The sequence below is a fragment of the Acomys minous genome (genome assembly GCF_964271855.1).
Source record: "Acomys minous genome assembly, chromosome: 13".
Lineage (NCBI taxonomy): Eukaryota > Metazoa > Chordata > Mammalia > Rodentia > Muridae > Acomys > Acomys minous.
The window spans coordinates 55,728,097-55,746,548 of NC_140495.1; the positions used below are offsets into that span (position 1 = coordinate 55,728,097).

At 45.0% G+C, this 18,452-nt stretch overlaps 1 protein-coding gene across 2 annotated transcripts in view; it reads left to right on the top strand.

Annotated features, from left to right (window-relative positions):
• Positions 1-18,452, top strand: part of LONRF2 (LON peptidase N-terminal domain and ring finger 2) — a 39,300-nt gene that overhangs the window by 12,471 nt on the left and 8,377 nt on the right. The window contains exons 2-10 of one of the 2 annotated variants that reach the window (XM_084754124.1): positions 2,138-2,283; positions 5,558-5,680; positions 8,402-8,557; positions 9,254-9,449; positions 9,802-9,898; positions 10,577-10,691; positions 13,341-13,462; positions 14,127-14,285; positions 16,738-16,900. In XM_084754124.1, coding sequence (XP_084610250.1) covers positions 2,138-2,283; positions 5,558-5,680; positions 8,402-8,557; positions 9,254-9,449; positions 9,802-9,898; positions 10,577-10,691; positions 13,341-13,462; positions 14,127-14,285; positions 16,738-16,900 — 1,277 coding nt within the window. The remainder of the gene's footprint in view (positions 1-2,137; positions 2,284-5,557; positions 5,681-8,401; positions 8,558-9,253; positions 9,450-9,801; positions 9,899-10,576; positions 10,692-13,340; positions 13,463-14,126; positions 14,286-16,737; positions 16,901-18,452) is intronic. The other variant, XM_084754125.1, reaches the window with a different exon arrangement.

Consider the following 18,452-nt stretch of genomic DNA (forward strand, 5'->3'; position numbering starts at 1 on the left):
GATCCTGCCAAAGTCCAAATTGTTGAATCGATGAGTTTTATTGGGGTTACTTACAGGAGCAGAAATGACTCAGACAAGTGCATCACCCAAGCCAGGATAAGTGGCGACTCCTAAAAGCTGGACATTTGGGGTAGACTGTCCAACTGGAAGGCAGCTCAGCAGGTTGAGTGTTCTTTCCAGGGTTGGTCTACACCTCTTCAGGCTCCCTGATTCCTGCTTTTTCCAGGCTGCTTGGCTTACCTCCTTTGCAGTCTGGCTTGTCTGAGAGTCCTCCTTGCAGCTTGGCTCCCAACAGTCTTTAGTGTTTATTATTGAGGGGGAGGGTCTTAGTGAATCTGGTAAGTTTCAGGAACTTCCTGAAGCTATTTTGTGTTGTTTACTTTCTGTCTCGAAAAGGTTAGTTATAGGCTGTTTCAACCACGTTTCCGTGAGAGACATTTATAGTTAAGCTTTGATTTGTATCAGTTTTTAAAAGCTTGTGAAAATTTGGGGTTTTTTCCTTTGTTACACAAGTGCCTGTGTAATATTCTCATTTCCCTTTTCTCCTTCAAAGCCTAAAATATTTGTTGTCAAGCTTTTTAGAAGTTTCTGCTGACTGCTGTGGTATGCTTTTGTCTACTCCTGCTCCCTGCCGTGCCTCTCAATGCCATATGTCCATAAACACATTCCTTTCTGTAGCTTTCTATGCCTTGAGTCCTATCTCACATGATTTTTTTCCTTGCACATTTGCTCGGTTGTTTACGTAAGCTAATAAACAGGAAGCATTGTAAAGGATGGGGTGAGCCCAGGACCCCCAAGACCAAGTTCTCAGCACAGAGGAAGGGCAAAGGGCAGGGGTAAGGGATGGAGACAGAAAATAGAGGAAGAAGGAGAAGGGGAAAGGACACAGAAGGGGGGGGCATTTGGGGGGCTTGTGCTGGTGGGGGCACAAATACTGCCTCTGGGTAGAGAGGAGGCAGACATGGCCCATAGGCAAATGGCAGTTTATAAAGGTAAAAGGGGAAGCCCTGTGTTAGGATGAGGTGCTAAATTTTGATTGATCATGTTAATTAGGTGACCAAAGGGGGCTTTTGATTGTTGGACTTTTAATACTTTGATAGCTGGACCTTGGTGGTCAGCCTCACTCAGGAGGAGCAAGTGCCCAAACAAGGGACTAGGCCTTGGTGACTAGTTTTAGGAATGCAGTCTAACAGTTTAGCAAGGCAGAGCGAGCGGGGGGTGGGGGGGGAGGCAAGGCCTGCCAGAGCCATGTTTGCGGTTCTCAGGCTTGGCGGAGCCCTTCCTCGTGTATGTGCTCATGTGTGTGCACAAGGAAGGGCATGTGCATGTGGAGGCCAGATGTCCGTGTCAGGTGCTTTCCTCAAACTCTCCACTTTATCTTGAGTCGAGGTCACTTACTGAACCTGCGGCTCAGCTTCGGCTGGGTGACCAACGACACTGCCTTTGGTTGCCTCCCCAGCGACGTGACTGCAGGCATGTTCCTCTGCGCCCGCCTTTTTCTTTTTTCTTTGGTGCTGGGATCCAAGCTGAGGTCTCCATGCCTGTGTGGGGCCATGTCCCTGTCCCTTTTCCATTAGTTTTTAAAGTTTGGGCTTCTTAGTGTGTTTCCTATGAAACATATTTCATATGTCCCTTTAAAAAAATACCTAATTATATAGCATGGCTTTCTCTGGTCCAAAATAGTTTGGTCTGGAAGTATTTCAGGTTTTAAAGACTATCTTTATCTTTTAAAAAAAATTGATTATCTTCCATTTCTAGTTTTAAAATCCAAAGTCTGAAATACCCCCAAACCTGAAGCTCAGATTTGGAAACATCTGGATTTGGAGTATTGGTTTAAGGAAGTACTTGATCTGTTATTGGAGACTGAGCCAGTGTGCTTAAAGGAATGGCTAATATTAGCTTCTTTTTCTTGGTTTCTGTTTTCCTCGAACTCTGCGTTATACTCATTTAACTAGTGAATACTACATATGACCACTGGGGGGAGCTGTTTCATATTTGTCTTTGTGCTTATTTTCTAACTTAATATTCTTTAATTTATTTATTCACTTTACATTCTGATCATAGCTAACTTAATCTGTTTAATGACTGAAAACAATGTATTTTAAGTGCAGCCATTTGTATTTCTTCTGTCTGTCAGCCCCTGATGACAGTTCATTATTGCTGCTGAGAGCAGAGTTGTATTTAACCATGAAGAAGTATGAACAAGCCCTGCAGGATGCCGACACAGTTTGTCAGAGGGAGCCTCTACTGACCAAGGTGATTGATGTTTACCCATTGGCCTTGGTGAGTGTGTGTGTGTGTGTGTGTGTGTGTGTGTGTGTGTCTGTGTATATGTGTGAGTATGTGTGAGTGTATGTGAGTGTGTGTGTGTGTGTGTGTGTGTGTGTGTGTGTGTGAGTATGTGAGTGTGTGAGTGTGTGTGTGAGTGTACGTGGGTGTGTGCGTGTGCACACTCACACACATGCATGCGTCATTGCATTTTCCTATACAGGTACATGTAGAGGCCAGAGGTCAACACTGGGATGTCTTCCTCAATTGCTTTTCCACCTTATATTTGATTCAGGGTCTCTCACTGAACCTGGAGCTCACTCGTTAGCTATATTGGCTCATCAGTGAACCCCTGGGATCCTCCTGTCTCTGCCTCCCAGAATGCCACGCTCCCAGCTGGAGTTAGAGCTGAAGTTCTCATGCGTGTGCAGCGAGTGCTTTGCCACACTAAGGCATCTCCCCAGCTCTGGGTTATGGTGTTTCTATTCTTGTTAGTGCGACTGTGGTTAGGCGCCTGCAGACAGTGTGGGTTTTCTCTATTTTATAGTTGCCTAAACCAGCAGCTACTTGATACTGAACCAATATGACTTAAGAGACCAAGTTCACTCCTGGCCTTAGGTAATGTTTGAATAGTGATGTGCTGTACTCTCCGTTCATACCATATTTCACTCAGTGGTTTGCAGTCAGCACAGTTCTCAGAATCTGTATTCAAGATGCCCGGGAGCCGAATGTATTTGGGATTTTGAATATGTTCATATTTTGAGGACAGTTGCACATATAATAATATAGCTCAGCTACTGTAAGCACATACTTTATGCTTTATATAGAGCTAACAAAAGTAATTCATTTCTTTATACAGCATAATACAGTATTTCTTAATTTTGTGCATGAAACAGATTTTTATGGCGTGGAACTTCCTGCTTGTGACTTAAGGCCTATGCTGAAAATGCTTTGCATTTGGGGACTTTCCAGTGTCAGAGTCCAGGAATAGAAATGTCCCTCCTGCATAAATAAGGTCAAAAGTTACATGAAATTAAACCCAAAGAACCAAAGAATAACAGCAAACTCAGCAGGGAAACTGACCTTAAAATGATAGTTATAAGTTATGAGACTGAAAGTTGGTACAGAAGCGAACGGCACGTTGGACACAGAAGGTGAGATACAGGGTAGTTACAGAGGAAGTGAAAAACCCAATCCAAGTAACAGAACAGAAAGGAAAAAATAGAAATTCAGTGAGACCATAAAATGATGTAACTTATGTTCAGTTGAAATCACAGGAGGGGAAGAGAGAAAATGGAAAGAGAGAGAAAGATTGAAAAGATAATGGCTTTCAAATTTAGTGGGAAACATTAATTTCAGGTTCTTGAGATGAACGAGAAACAATGCAAAAAACTTAAATCACAATCAATCTGCTTATAAGCTGGCATTATTAGGAAAATCTTGAATGTAGCAAGAAAGCGTGGTGTGTGGGGAAATAGCAGGAAATGATGGATGGAGGCCAGTGAACATAAGAGCACTGTGTTCAAAGTGGGGAGGGAAAGCACCAGCCAGCCTTCAAGGGGGTCGTGCAAAGGCCCGTGCATGGGGTCCACGAGAGATCCACATTAGATGTGCAGACACAGGGAGACTTAAGTGGCTGTAACAATGTATTATGAAAATGCAAGGTGTACAGAAGTTAAGTGGCCATATTAGTCTCAAAGAGTTTCAGTAGAGATGTAAGGAATATTTAAGAGGCAGAGGAAGGCTTCACCTCAACCTAATCGGCACTTGTAGAACAATGCATTTTAACTATAATGTACATATCCTTCCTAATGCCTGTTAGATCCAGTGTGCATCAAAAAGTACCAAGATTCAAAATATTGAAATTTCCTAATGAAGGTTTCCTCAAAACTATCTACGAAATCCGTATGTGTCTGCAACTTATTTCTTAATCCTTCGGACAGAAAAGAAATCAAAAGGAACTACCAAACATTTAAAATTAATGATAAAATATATTATACACTTAATTTTTAGATGTAGCTAAAACCACTCTTGAGGGAAATTTACATTATTATCGTCTCCTATTAAAGGCCAGATGTCCAAAAATGGTAACCATTTAAAATTAACAATAAAATACATATGCATTTAGTTTCTTAGATGTAGTTAAAGCCATTCTTAGAGAGAAGTTTGTATTAGTATCATCGCCTATTTAAGGACAAAGGTCACAAATCTAGTCTCTGTCATACGAAACTGGATTAAGAAGAACGAATCAAAACCAAGGTGAAGGGCTGGAGAGATGGCTCAGCGGGTAAGAATGCTGGTCTCCCAGAGGACTTGGGTTTGGCCTCATTGGGTGGCTCACAACTGCCTTCAGTTCCGGCTCCAAGGCATCCAACATCCTGCTCTGACGTGTGGCACATACACACAAACACATAAATAAAAAATAAATCTTAAATAAAAAAAAAACCAAGGTGAACAAAAGGAACAAAAGGAAATTTAAGATTGACACTCAGCCAATGGGACCAGAAACCACACGTTCTAAAAACAGGAATTTGGTGACTAGGTCTTCACTCGACTTTGAAATTCCTGAGCTTCAGAGGATAGTTAGAACAGAGACGGAAAAAGTAAACATAGCTTAGCAACATACAAGACTGTAAGGTGAGGAGGAGTTGAGCTCAGCATGTCTGAAGTGATCCTACCAACCAGTAATAATTCACTGGGTTAAATGGTTAAGGATTTTGAGCAAGATCTTTACTTAAAAAAAAAAAGATATAAGAAAGTCAAATAAATACCCAAAAGACACATCACTTCTTTAGTCCCAACACCATCTGACCTCTGTGAGCGCCTACAACCTGTGCCATGTGTGCATGTACACACCCAAAAAACAGTGCGTGCTGGTGTATATGAATTATGACTTTTACTTGTCATAATTCATATTTTGAATTCATAAGGTGTATGCCTGCCTTGGATCTTTTTTCCAGACTGCTTTAGCTATTCGAGAGTTTCTGTAAGTTATATAAATTTCATAAATATAAGCAATAAAATTAAGTCAAGTCGATAGATTCCATTTCTTTCTTAGCATGTTCTTTAAAACTTCTTTGGGCACAAACATCAGTTACAGTGATTCCTGCATTCTGGCTGTAGGTGTGTTTGTTAAACAGTGGAGCTTGCCAGTTTTCAAGGCAGGGAGATACTGTCTTCATACCCACCTAACCCAATTGTTCTAATACATTTTCCAGAGCCGTTGTAGCCAGGCGTACATGGTCCTGCTGGGTTTTAAGATGCATTCTTTGTCTTTGGGTAACTCCAGGGGCACCATATCAAGGCTCAGATCCTCTCCGGATTGGGAAGAAGTAAAGAGGTGTTAAAGGAGTTTATCTACTGCCTTGCTTTAAATCCCGAGTGTAACTCAGCGAAGAAAGAAACGCAGAAGGTGAGTTCTCACAAACCACTTCCTCCTTCCGGTGGTCCATGTGGCTTTGTGTCATGCCGGCCGTCCTTGCCCGTAAAAGCAGCACATGCCCCTGACAGCACACCAGCAACATAGCACCCACATGTACCACATTTTATAGCTTTTTGGTAAGTGTGCACAGAATGTCTGATGAAACAAGGTTCACACACCCCAGTTGTGGTAAGAGGTCAACGCGTGAGGCCAAGTTGCTGTACCAGGCTGTGGTGACAGTGTTTACCCTGGAGCTTGTGAAGGACCCAGTCAGAGGCACTGTGACGTGTGCAGCAGGTACAGTTTGCCTCTGCAGACTCACCTGTTCCATGCAACAAAGTGTCACCAGCGTGATGTAGAAGGGTACCCTTGCATCGTGCTCAGTGTAGGAATTCCTCCTGGCCAGAGGCCTGGGCAGTACTCACCCGGTCTTTATGGAGCGTGTCCAGTGAGTGGGGGTTTTCTGTTCACTTCCGTCAGTGTTTCCTGTGTTAAGACAGTTTAACTTAAGCAGGTACCAGGACGTCTGTATTATAACCTCTGCCGGTTAGTACATTTTATTTTGTGGTGCAATAGAAGACAGGCCAGTTTTCCCTTCGAGGGTTGTGGGAAACCACTTTAGATACTTAGGAGCAGCTTGCTTTCTCCGAAACATCACTTTCTCACGGAAAAGGGTCCCTAGGTTTCCTCTCTGGGCGCTTTCCTCAGGTACCTCGAGTTCCGTCATCTCCATCTGGCAGCCCCACATCTTGAGGTTTTATCCCCCTGTGCTCACGTCAGGAGGAAATGCATGTGCATTTTACCTGTAAGACCACACTGACTGTTCATGCTAGAAATGTAGTTGGCTAAAATGAGCAGTCACAACTGGCCTAAAGTAGAAGAACTTCCTGGGAAGTCTCAGTTTCCTCTGTGCCGCTGGCTGGTGTCTCCTGTGCCACCGTCAGATTTCCGACCTCCGTAGTCTCAGTAATGTCGAGGCATCATGCTCGCACAGCTGTCACCCTCACAGACCCTCGTCTAAAAGCCTGTCTTCTCTTGTTGGACCCTGGAGTCCAGTTCAGGAAGGGGGTCGCCGCAAGAGACCACTCAAGTCACACAGGCTGGAGGTATATGTAAAATTTATTACTGACACATCAGAAGTCCCAATTGTCGATGTGTCAGGACCCCTCAGCACTCGGGAGGTGAAGGACCCCGAGTAGCTGTTACAGGCTAGTTTTTAAAGGCTAAAACCACAAAGCACATGGGGTTGCTTATCAAGTGAGACCATATGGACCTTTAGGACATCTGGCATTGGGAGTCTCTTTGTGGGGGCTTGGGTGTGGGGCTCTAGAGCAGTTACTAAAAGCCGTATGGGGACATCTGATATATGGAAACTTACATGTAACTATTCTGGGAACTAAGGTGGAACTTTTGAAGTTAGCAATAACGAGAACTGGGAGAGGCGAGCAAGGCTGGACAAGCGAGCAAGCATCTTGTATTTTATAATTTTACAGTTTTCACTCTCAGCTGATGCCTGTTGTCTGAGACTCAGACCAAATGAGGCATGGGGCACTAAGGTCTCAGTGCTTTTTGGTCGCTCGTCGGCCTGGTACCACTTAAACCGCAGAGTTACCATCACTCCACTGATATGCCAGGACGCGGCCTGTCCCCCAACGCTCTTCTTTATAAAGCCACACTGTGGGCCCTGGTGTCCCGCTGAGGCTCCTCGGCTTGCTGTTTCAGAGCCCACTGACGGCCACGCCCACATTGTCCCACAAAGAGCAGAGAGAATGAGTTTAAAAAAACAAAAAACAAAACCAAAACTCGTCTATGTTTTTAAATTTTCGTTCATTCCTTTTAATTCTCATTGAGTCCTTAGATTCAGCTACGTCTACGGGGTTTGGCAGTCAGACTGCCTAGCGGGGACCCCCACTCCCCAGTTATGGTGTGTAAATCTTGAGCCAGAGTTCTCTGGCCCACAAACAGAGCAGCCCTCTAGAAAATTCTCAGTCCTGTGGATGATAACAACTTAGGTTTTGTCTTATTTTATTTTATTTTTTCGAGACAGGGTTTCTCTATGCATCCTTGGCTGTCCTAGAATCACTCTGTAGACCAGGCTGGCTTCAAACTCACGGGGATCCACCTGCCTCTGCTTCCTGAGTGCTGGGATTAAAGGCGGGCACCACCACACCAGCTTGATAACAGCTTAGGGTGAACCCAAGGTCCATGCAGGCTCCTCACCTTTAACCTGTGACATTTTGGGTTTTAAGCAGCCTGTGGGAGCCAGACAGAACACAGACGTGATGCTCGAATTTTATCATCGGTAAGACAGATGGAAAGGGATTAGAATCTATGGTTCATAACTCACTGTCTGTGCTTTCAAAATGTCTTAATTTTGGGCTGGAGAGATGGCTCAGAGGTTAAGAGCACTGGCTGCTCTCCTAGAGGTCCTGAGTTCAATTCCCAGCAACCACATAGTGGCTCATAACCATCTATAATGAGATCTGATGCCCTCTCCTGGCTTGCAGGTGAACATGCAGGCAGAATACTGTATGCATAATAAATAAATCTTTTTTAAAAATGTCTGAATCTTAAAAGATTGACAGTTGGAATATGACAACTGTCCTTTTCAGCTTTAGGGGACCTGTTTTGGCTCCAGAATTTTAAAACTTATTAGAGACTTTCTCCTTTCAGAGTGTTTCACAAAGTATTTTCTCTCTTGAAAATTTACAGGTAATATGCGAGGTGTTCTTTCCAGCTTCAGAAAATGAGCATCAAAACCCAACATCATCCACCCAAAGTGGAGCAAAGGCCCATTGTGATGCCCAGATGAGTCCCCAGGATCCTCTGGAAGGGGCTGGAAGTCACGCCCATGCAGCTGGCTCCAAGGTGTGGATTGTGGGTGTCGGCCACTGGCTGGCTTTACTGTGTTGGCAGTTCCTTGAGCACCTCGACATCACACGGGCTAGATGGAAACGTTGGTTAAAACTCTTAATTGAACTCAGTGAACTAATGGAACATTGCAGATGAGCCTCTCAAACATCTCCACAGCTATAGGAGATCTGACACTGTCTTATCTTAGAGAAAAGAAAGCACAGATTGGTCTGCGCATATGACATATAATTTATACATTGATGCATATGCTATAGGTAGGAAGATTGCCCTGCTCAGAAAGAAGTTGTCCTATGTTTTACCATGAAAAGTATAAAGCATTTCTGATTACCTTGTAGGAAGTCAGGCATGCTGGACAGCCCAGGCCCCCGGTGCCCCGTACCCCGCATCCCTAGATATACTTTGTGGGTGTAGAGACTAGGGGTGAACACTGGGTGTTGTCTTCCATCGCAGCTGGCCTGGCTGTCTCCCCTCACACTGAAGTGGCAGCTCTGCTGTACCCAGGTTTTGCAAACACAGGCGCTGAGGATCCAAGCCCGAGGCCTCACGCTTGCACAGCCAGCACCTGCCCCATGCAAGCCATCTCCACAGCCCCATCCCAGTGATTTCTAGGAAGGCTACTGCATGTGCGGTGTGGTTTGTTTCCTTGTGTCCTGCGGTCTTGACTATCCAGGACTCCCTTTTTCTACCTAGACTCCGTCTGAGAAGTCTGACGTTCCGCAGAATGCCAGCTCTCCGGTTTTATATTTCATTCTGGGCCTCCACTGTGAAGAGGATAAAAAGGCTCTGGAGGGGATTGTCCCAGCAGCACCCAGCAGCACTTTAAAGAGGCAGCTTCCCAGTGAAGATGAGTGTGACATCAACACCCCTGAAAAAATTCCCAAGAAAGGTCCGCAAGCCATTTCTTGCTATGATACTCTGACATCAAAGGGTAGAGTATTAGTCAGTACTCAACTGACTTTAAAAGGCTCGTTACATAAGCAGAATCCATAAAGGAATGCGTATACCAGCTTATTTTGTAGAGTTAATTTTCCAGGGACTTTATAGTGAAAAGGAGAACACTTAGATGAGATTTTAATTTTTGTGAGTGTGTACCAACTTGATCAAGTCTTGCTTTATACTCTACTAGATAAGTTCTTTTTTCACTTGTTAACATTTATATTACCCTGAAGAAATAAATTTATTGTATGGTGTTTCTCAGAAGTTTAGGTGTTAGTTGTAACATCTGAAAACTTTTTCAGATGCAGATTCCTCACCTCAGAGGAACATAAGCTCTCTTGAAGAAGAGCCAGAGTTCGTGATTGATGTGACCGACTTTGAGTGTGCTCTGTGTATGAGGTAGGCTGTTACATGCAGCTCTTTCAAAAAGTATGCCTTTCTGGATTCTATAGCTACATTCAGGGCACAATTGGTGAACACACACACCCATATATATCGCCTAAGATACATGTGTGTATCTTAATTTGATTTACAACTGCTGTGATAAAACATTGTGACCGAAAGCCAGTTGTGAAGAAATGGGTTTATTCAGCTTACACATCTGCATTCCTTGTCCATCACTGAAGGAAGTCAGGGCAGGGACTCAAACCAGGATCCTGGAGACAGGAGCTGATTTAGAAGTCATGGAGGGGTGCTGCTGACTGGCTTGCCCCTCCACGGCTTGGTTAGTCTGCTTTGTTATACAAACCAGGACCACCAGCCCAGGATGGCACCGCCCACGATGTGCTGAGACCTCCTACAACAATCACTAACTGAGAAAATGGCCTCCAGGCTTGCGCATAGCCTGATCTTAGTGGACCCATTTTCTCAGTTGGGGTCCTCGTCTCTAGCTGTGTCAAATTAACGTAAAATTAGCCAACATAATACATATCAACAGTAATTGGCTTATTTTCCAAAAATTTAATAGAGTAAAAGAAGAGTGGCTACAAATGACTTCCAGGGTTGTGTGGGGACTGCAGAGGGCATCCTTGTCAGACAGGGACACATCTCTCTGAAAGCTTGTGATCTTCTCTCCAGGCTGCTCTACGAACCTGTCACCACACCTTGCGGACATACATTTTGCCTAAAATGTCTGGAGCGCTGCCTTGACCACGCCCCACACTGTCCGCTATGCAAGGACAAGCTTTCAGAAGTAAGTGCACGGTGGGCTGAGGAGCCTTGTGCTTTGGTGGACGTCTCATGATTCCCTTCTACCACCGACTTGTTCAAATCATCTGGCTTCTTTGATCGAAGATGGGTCACTTCCCACCTCATTCATAAATCACCACATAGCAAGAAACATTAGATGAGCCGGGCGTGGTGGCACACGCCTTTAATCTCAGCACTCGGGAGGCAGAAGCAGGCGGATTGCTCTGAGTTCGAGGCCAGCCTGGTCTACAAAGCAAGTCTAGGACAGCCAAGGTTACACAGAGAAACTCTGTCTTGAAAAACAAAAACAAAAACAACAAAAAAAAAAAAAAGAAAGAAAGAAAGAAAAATAAAACTAAAGAAGAAAGAAACATTAGATGCAGCTAAGTAATGTTCGGGTCTAATCATTGAGTTACATTGGAAACAGCTCCCAGGATATATATTGGGAGCATATATTCCCTTCAGATGGCTTGATAGATTACGGTGCATTGAGTGCGTGCCCAAGTCATTTCTTCCTGCTGTCACTTCTCCTTCATGCCCTTTCCAGCCATCAGTTGCTACTGTCTTTGGTCTGAAACCAAACTGAGGGCATATAGGGAGGCTATTTGTTAATGTTTATCCCAAATATAAACTCCTGAGTTCGTCTTTTTTATTGAGCATGCAGATAAGATAGAGCAGCGCCGCAGAGCTGTGTGCTGTGTGCTGGCCCTGTTGTCCTCACCCACTTTGCATGAGGCAGATGGTTCAGCCTCTTGGGGAGGGTAAGGGCCTCCTTCACAGCCTCAGGTTGAGACTGGCAGTCTTGGTTTTAACTCTCTTCCAGACATGCGCAGCAAACAATTACTAGAATAATTTTCTCCTTCCCTTCTTCTCCCTCCCACACACTAAGCACACAGACTGAGCCACACTCCTAAGCCTAAATTAACTTTTGAAAACCCTGAGATGGCAAAGGCGGGGGCGGGGTGGGGGGGTGGTTGTCCAAGCCCAGCTTTGACCGGTCAGAGTAAACTGAGATGGACGCAGCATCCTCGGACCTTCAGGTTGACCGTCCGCTGCCTTGCCCAGCTGCTCTTGGCCCTTTCACTCCCCTGCAGGTAAGGCAGCTTTCTCTGGCCAAAGCCTCCTGCTGAGTAATTTCTCTGGACAGTGGGAAAACTTTGGGGCCAGCCCAGAGCTCTGAATTCTTCTAACTCTTCATGAGCTGCTGGAAGGAGGAAGGAAAAAGAAAATTCTCATTCATTCACATACACACATTCATTCAGTAAATGAGACAAGAGAGTTCCCATAGACATCACCTGTGCACATTAATACAGACATATAGACATCCATACACACACACACACACACACACACACACACACACACACACACACACACACACACACAACGGGATGGAGTAAATCCCAATGACTAACAGCCTCCAACATTTATTCTTTGTTTTCAGCCCAAATGCAATTATTGTAAAATTCATTACACAGTGGGATTATTGATTACATCTTCCTCCATTAAAATTTAAGCATCTCTTATTTATGTCTTCATCACAACAGTTATTTATGACATAGGTTGGCAAAGTTTAAGGTTAACAGGGTGCAAGGGGTCACAGCAGGGTTTTTGTTTATATGTCTTTCCATTAAGGCTGCACTAATTAATCATTTTCCAGTTATCTATGACTTCATAGACAGCTTAAGGCAATAATTTTATTTGTCCTAGCACACACCAAGACCTGACATAAAGGAAAGTTTACTTCGGTCATAAATCTGCCTCAAGCCCATCTTCTCCCTGGTGTAATTTACATGTCAGTGGCAAGTGAAGATTCATAGAGTTCCTCACAGTTTTTGCTATGCAACAGGAGGGCTTAAAATCTTTTGAATAAAATCAGGATTCCTATAAAAATCATTATCAAGAGTTATGAAATCATGAATTCCTCTGAACAGCATTGCTACTTGGAAGTGCATCTTCAATTTGACTTGCAGGAAATCTGCCCCACAGAGTGAAACCAACACCCCAGGGCACAGGCAGTGAGGATTTCTCTGTGCCATGCCAGATAGCGAGAGATAGAGCGATGACAAGTGTGGAAAGGCATGTGAGCAGCAGGAAGCAAACTGGAGACAAAGTCATCCTTCGTCAGTCTGTCCGTCCCCCCCCCTTCTCCCACCCCCGCCTTGCCCCTCACTAGTCGTGCAAAAACAGTGGGTGGCCTGCTTCCAAGGAACCCACCTGTTTGCTTTTGCTAGTCTTGCACAGCTCGTGGCAGGGGGTTCAAATTAAGTAAAGTTTAAAGCAATTATAACTTCTTAATTCATTGCCAAAACGTGTTAAGATAAACCATCACCCTTAAAACCTTTGTACTTTGTGCATATTAAATTGCACGGTGCACTTGCACTATTAAATTGCATTCACATCACATCTCTCTGAGTTTTTCAGGTGTCACAGGATGTTTATCAGTGTTGTGCTATGCACATGGACAGAGACCTCCTGTCTCCAATTTTTATTGTATTACCATTGAGTCCTAGTCACACAAACGACAAATGCCAGCCAACACTGTCTGTCATGTACAACACAAATACTGCAAGCCGTACTCAAGATTAAGTGTTGCCCTTCAACATTAATAATTACCATTTACCAACATTTAACACACCTTTTTTTGTTATAGTTGTTGGCAACCAGAAATTTTAATGTAACTGTTCTGGCTGAAGAATTGATATTCCGATATTTATCAGATGAGCTGTCTGACAGGAAGAGGATTTATGATGAAGAAATGTCAGAACTGTCAAAGTAAGTGCTTAGGCCACGTGAAGTTGCTCTTTGGTGCAGAATAACGAGGAAAAGCTTTGTTGACATGAGCTGAGCCTTAGCTTAGGTTTTATTTTTTATAACAGATTTTTTTGGGGGGGGAGGTTTAAGTGGAAAAATTGTGAGTTACAAAGTATCCGTGAACATATAATTGTAAGTAATTACAGGAAATATTTCAAAAATATATTTTTTGAAAGTTAAAGATTTGCTTTCTGTACCAAAATAACTTTCTAAAAGGAAAGACAAGGATCTGAACAGGAGGCAGGATTGTGACTCTCTGTGGCTCCCTCTCTGCAGCTGGTTAAAGCTTGGTGTTTCCATACACACCTTTGCTCTTATGTTTAAAATTTGATGCCTTTGCCTGTGTGGAGTTTTCGCCTTGACCTGTATTTCAAAACTGTAACTTTTACAGATACAGTAATATAACTCAGGACGCTGTCTCTCATCAAGTCAAATAGGACAGACTTGGCTGAAAGCTGGCTGAGCGGGGACCTTCCTCATGCCAGATCCTTGCTGGCCTTGCACGCTTGCCCTGAGTCGCGCTCGGGTTTTGTTTTGTCTTGGCAGCTTTGGCTGTTGTAGCAGCTACTCATTTGTGTCCCGAGCAGCTTAGGCATCTGAGGTGACGTTTCCCCTTGCTCTGCAGTCTGACCAGGGACGTGCCCATCTTCGTGTGTGCCATGGCCTTCCCCACGGTTCCCTGCCCACTCCACGTCTTTGAGCCCCGCTACCGGCTCATGATGAGAAGATGCATGGAAACTGGAACCAAGCGGTTTGGAATGTGTTTGTCCGCGGAGAACGCTGGGTAAGAAGCAGCACCTGGGCTCGTTAGCGTCCTACTGCCTTTATTGTCCTGAAGAACGACTAAGGACACTGTTTGGAAACCTCCATTTCCCCCACTCATTTCCCACAAAGTGCAAGCTCAAGGCTAGTCAAAATACCCCCGCCCCCCACGCCGTCTAGTCTCTGCCTCTTCTGTTCGTCTGTCACGCTAGTCCACTTCCGCGTCTGGTCTTGCAAAAATGACTACATACAAAACTGAGGCTTTTTTCAGTCTCCTCACCTCTAAAACGTCTGGTCTCCTGCACACTGTGCCGTGTGGCTTTGCCTCCTGCTACTTCACCTCAGGTACTTAGAGAGGATGTTGCCAGGCTGTGGGCAATGCAGGCCCTGCTGTAGAGATGTGAGTCCCTTCCTGTCCCGAGAGAGGCTTTATCGGTGCCGCCTGGCCGTGATGAGCACACATCCAGGTGCCCGCGGGTGGCATCTGTACTCCTAGAGGATTCTGGGTGGGCAGCGTCGCCTGTCTGTGTGCCCAGGAAGAACAGGAGAATGTGTTGTAAGGGCCACTCAGTGGTTTCTACCGTGACTAGCCAAGGACAAATCCTTTTTTTTTTTTTTTTAAGAGAATGCACCTGTATAAAGAAAATCCTAAAACTCTACTGATTCATATTCATGGCTGTAGCTGAAAGGTTGGGTTAGTGGACGTGAAGACTAACTCATATCATTCACCTCCTAAGAGGATTTTGCTCGTCCATTTTAGACTCAATGGGACAGGGAAAAGGACCAAGACCCCATAGTTTTGAATAAATCGAATGACCGAAAGGAAGGACATTGCTGTACTGTCAGAACCACAAAGCCGTAGTCAGCAGAGCTGTGAAATGGAGCACAGGGATCAGAACAGATCTGCTCAAATATGAGCTCCAAATTTATATATAATTGCACGAAAGACAGAGACCAGTAACAGTGAGCTGCCTAAGAAGGAAAGTAAAAATCGATTCCCTGCTGTAGATTATGTACATGTTTCTAACAGTTTCCTATTGTGAAAACCAGGCAATATTTTAAAAGAATAAAGAGAAAGTATTAGAGATTATTTTTACAGTCGGGATAAGGCAGAGTTTCTTTTGTATGTAATAGAAGTGTGCATAGTAGCCTGCAAGGGACCAGTAAACTCGTACGTATTGCAGTGTGGCTCACCAGAAGTCAGGGAAGCAGGGGCACAGTGGTTTCAGCAGTTAAACCAAGAGAGCGAACAGCAGAGAGCGAGAAGACAGCCCCAGATGACGGATGAGCTGTGCCGTGCTGCGCTGCGCGAACACACAAGAGAGCAGAGAGCACCCAGGTCCCTCCGGGGAAGGGGAGAGGGGAGCCGGAGAAATAGGAGTGTGTTTGAGTTCAGCTAGTTTTTAAAGGCACGTTGGTGGCTCCTCTTGGAGCAGAGTGGGACTGCATCTGCTGGGAGCTGCGAGCAAGAGAAGCTTGCCCCGTCCACAGTTCTTGTCCACAGATGAGATAAAGTGTTCCTGGGTGGGGTGGGCTCTGCAGGTGAGGCAGCACGGGGGAAGGGCTGACATCCAGAGGCTGTTTGCAGATAGCTAGGAAAACATGAGACATCTTCAGGGTGCTTCCACGTCCACCACAGGTGGCTTAGGTACCAGGGAGAGAAAGTTTTTTACTAGTATAAAAGTGGTTTGTGACTTAAGAATCCACATTCATCTTTCACCTGGGAGCTACATAGTGCAGTTGCTCACCACAAGAATGTAGGAAGAGGGCACCTTAGGGTTCAAGTATCAACTTTAAGTCTTCTGGTAATCTTAATAAGCTTCCGTGTTTTGTGAGGCTTGAGCACGTTCATGCTGCACACTGCTGTGCATATGGCCGTAATGACCACAGGCCGGAGCTCCAGAGAAAGTGTTGCCATGAGAATAGATGCAGCTAAGGATGCTACCCTGGGTGGCCCAGCATGTGAGACATGCGGAGGATGAGCAGTGTGGAGGACCAGAGAGGTCAGGGAGCAGAGCAGAGCAGCAGAAGATGTTAATTCAGTGGCAGGATGTGCCTGCGGATTATGGCCACACGCAGAGTATCTGTGGCCTCTGGTGGGATCGTATGTAGGGTGGCGGGGCGTAAAGGGGAGTCAGAGAGACGCAGGCAGTGGCTGTAGACCGCCTGCTTTAGGGCACTGCAAGTGAACATGGAGTAATGCTCTGTGGAGAGGGCACAGGGCCTTTGAGCAGCACAAGGTCCTGTGCTTACTGGACCTCACCCCCACCCCAGCAGGTCCTGGTCAAGGGGCTAAAGCACTATATTTACAATCTGGTCTCATCCTCTTGGGAAAATAATCTTGCTGATCTGAGGAGGAGACACCCCCTTCGTTCACACTGACTCCACATTCCTCTCAAAAGCCAGACTTCAGGGGGAAAGGAAGGCATCTGAATTTTTAAAAACCCTTCTCTCTTCCCCAACCGTGCTTTCAGGATTTCAGAGTACGGCTGCATGCTGGAGATAAAGGACGTCAGGACATTCCCTGACGGCAGCTCTGTTGTGGATGCCGTCGGCATCAGCCGCTTCCGGGTGCTAAGCCACCGCCACAGAGATGGCTACAACACAGCCGACATCGAGTATCTGGAAGATGAGAAGGTGAGGGGGACATCGCTGGGTCTCTGTTTACAGTGTCACTTCCTTCTTTAGCCAGGTGTCCTCTGTGTGTGTTTTCACCTGAGTCAGAGCTGGGAGAAATCTCCTGAAATAAAATGTCCTTTTACTGCCTTTAGGGAACGTGGGCTTGTGCTGCCAGCTGCCATGTGTGACAGCCTAGCCCAGGGGCTGACACACTTTTCCTATAAAGGCCAGATAAATACTGGTTGGCGTTCTGTCCTCATTTCTTCATCTACAGGGTCAGTTGATGGTGCGTTGCAGAAATCAATTAAGCCTCTAAAGAATATGTACAGGCGCGTTCACCTTGTCGTTATTCCCTAAGCAACAGGGTGTGGCTGTGTGGACCATACACCTGTCATCCCAGGTTATCTAGACTGGAAGAAGGGATGGTGGAGCCCGCGTCCGAGGCCAGCCCGGGCAACGTATCTTGACTCTGTCTCAACAACAAAACAATAGAGTGTAACAACTTTCTCTTAGGTCAGGTAATCTATAGATGACTCAAAAATATAAGCAGGATAGATGTGTGTTTGCTATGTGCAAATAGTGCATCATTTTATATGGATTTGGGTATCTATGGGAGCTATCCTGACTCAATTCCCCACAGATACAAAGGGGACAATTATTCTTTAGACCCTGAATGCCACGTGGCCTCTCTTTCTTAAGAGTAGAGTCTAGGGTCAAAAACAGCAGTAGACCACACATAAATGAGTGTGCTAGATAAACTGGTTTTCTTTATTTTTTTTTAATAAGATTTTAGTTATTTATTATGTCTACAGTGTTTTGCCTGCATGTACACATGCATGTCAGAAGAGGGCATCAGATTCCAGTATGGATGGCTGTGAGCCACCATGTGGTTGTTGGGAATTGAACTCAGGACCTCTAGAAGGGGAGACAGTGCTCTGATCCTCTGAGCCATCTCTCCCGCCCCATAGACTGGTTTTCAATGCAATATTATTTATTAAAACATGGTGGGAGTTGCTAGAGAGGTGGCTCAGTGGTTAAGAGCACTGGCTTCTCTTCCAGAGGACCCAGGTTCAATCCCCAGCGTCCACATGGCCTCTCATAATGTCCTGTGTCTTAGGTTCCAAGAAATCATATGCCCTCGGCTGGCCTCTCCGGAAATGCACTGCACACACATGGTATACAGAAATGTATGTAGGCAAAACACCCATACACATAAAATAAAGAACTGGGAAAAAATACTTAAAAACATGGGGACGGCTGGCATTTGAGTCACAAGCAGTGATTCAGACTGAGGCATAGCATAAAACAGTGGTGCTTAAAAGTGCCTTCCAAGGCTAGTAAAAAAAAAAACTCCCCCCTTTTAAGAATTGTTTTTATCTAATAGGATTATCAGCACACACACTCTGACAAGTAATCAAGGTGCTTTGAACAGGCTCTCATAACGATGTGCAGAAATGCCCACACTGTCTCATCAGTAGCTAAATGTGGAAATGGTCCAGACACCCCTCAGGAAGATGGGTCAGCTTTCCCAGTTCCTCATATAGCGGAGGCTTACCAGCAACCTAACATA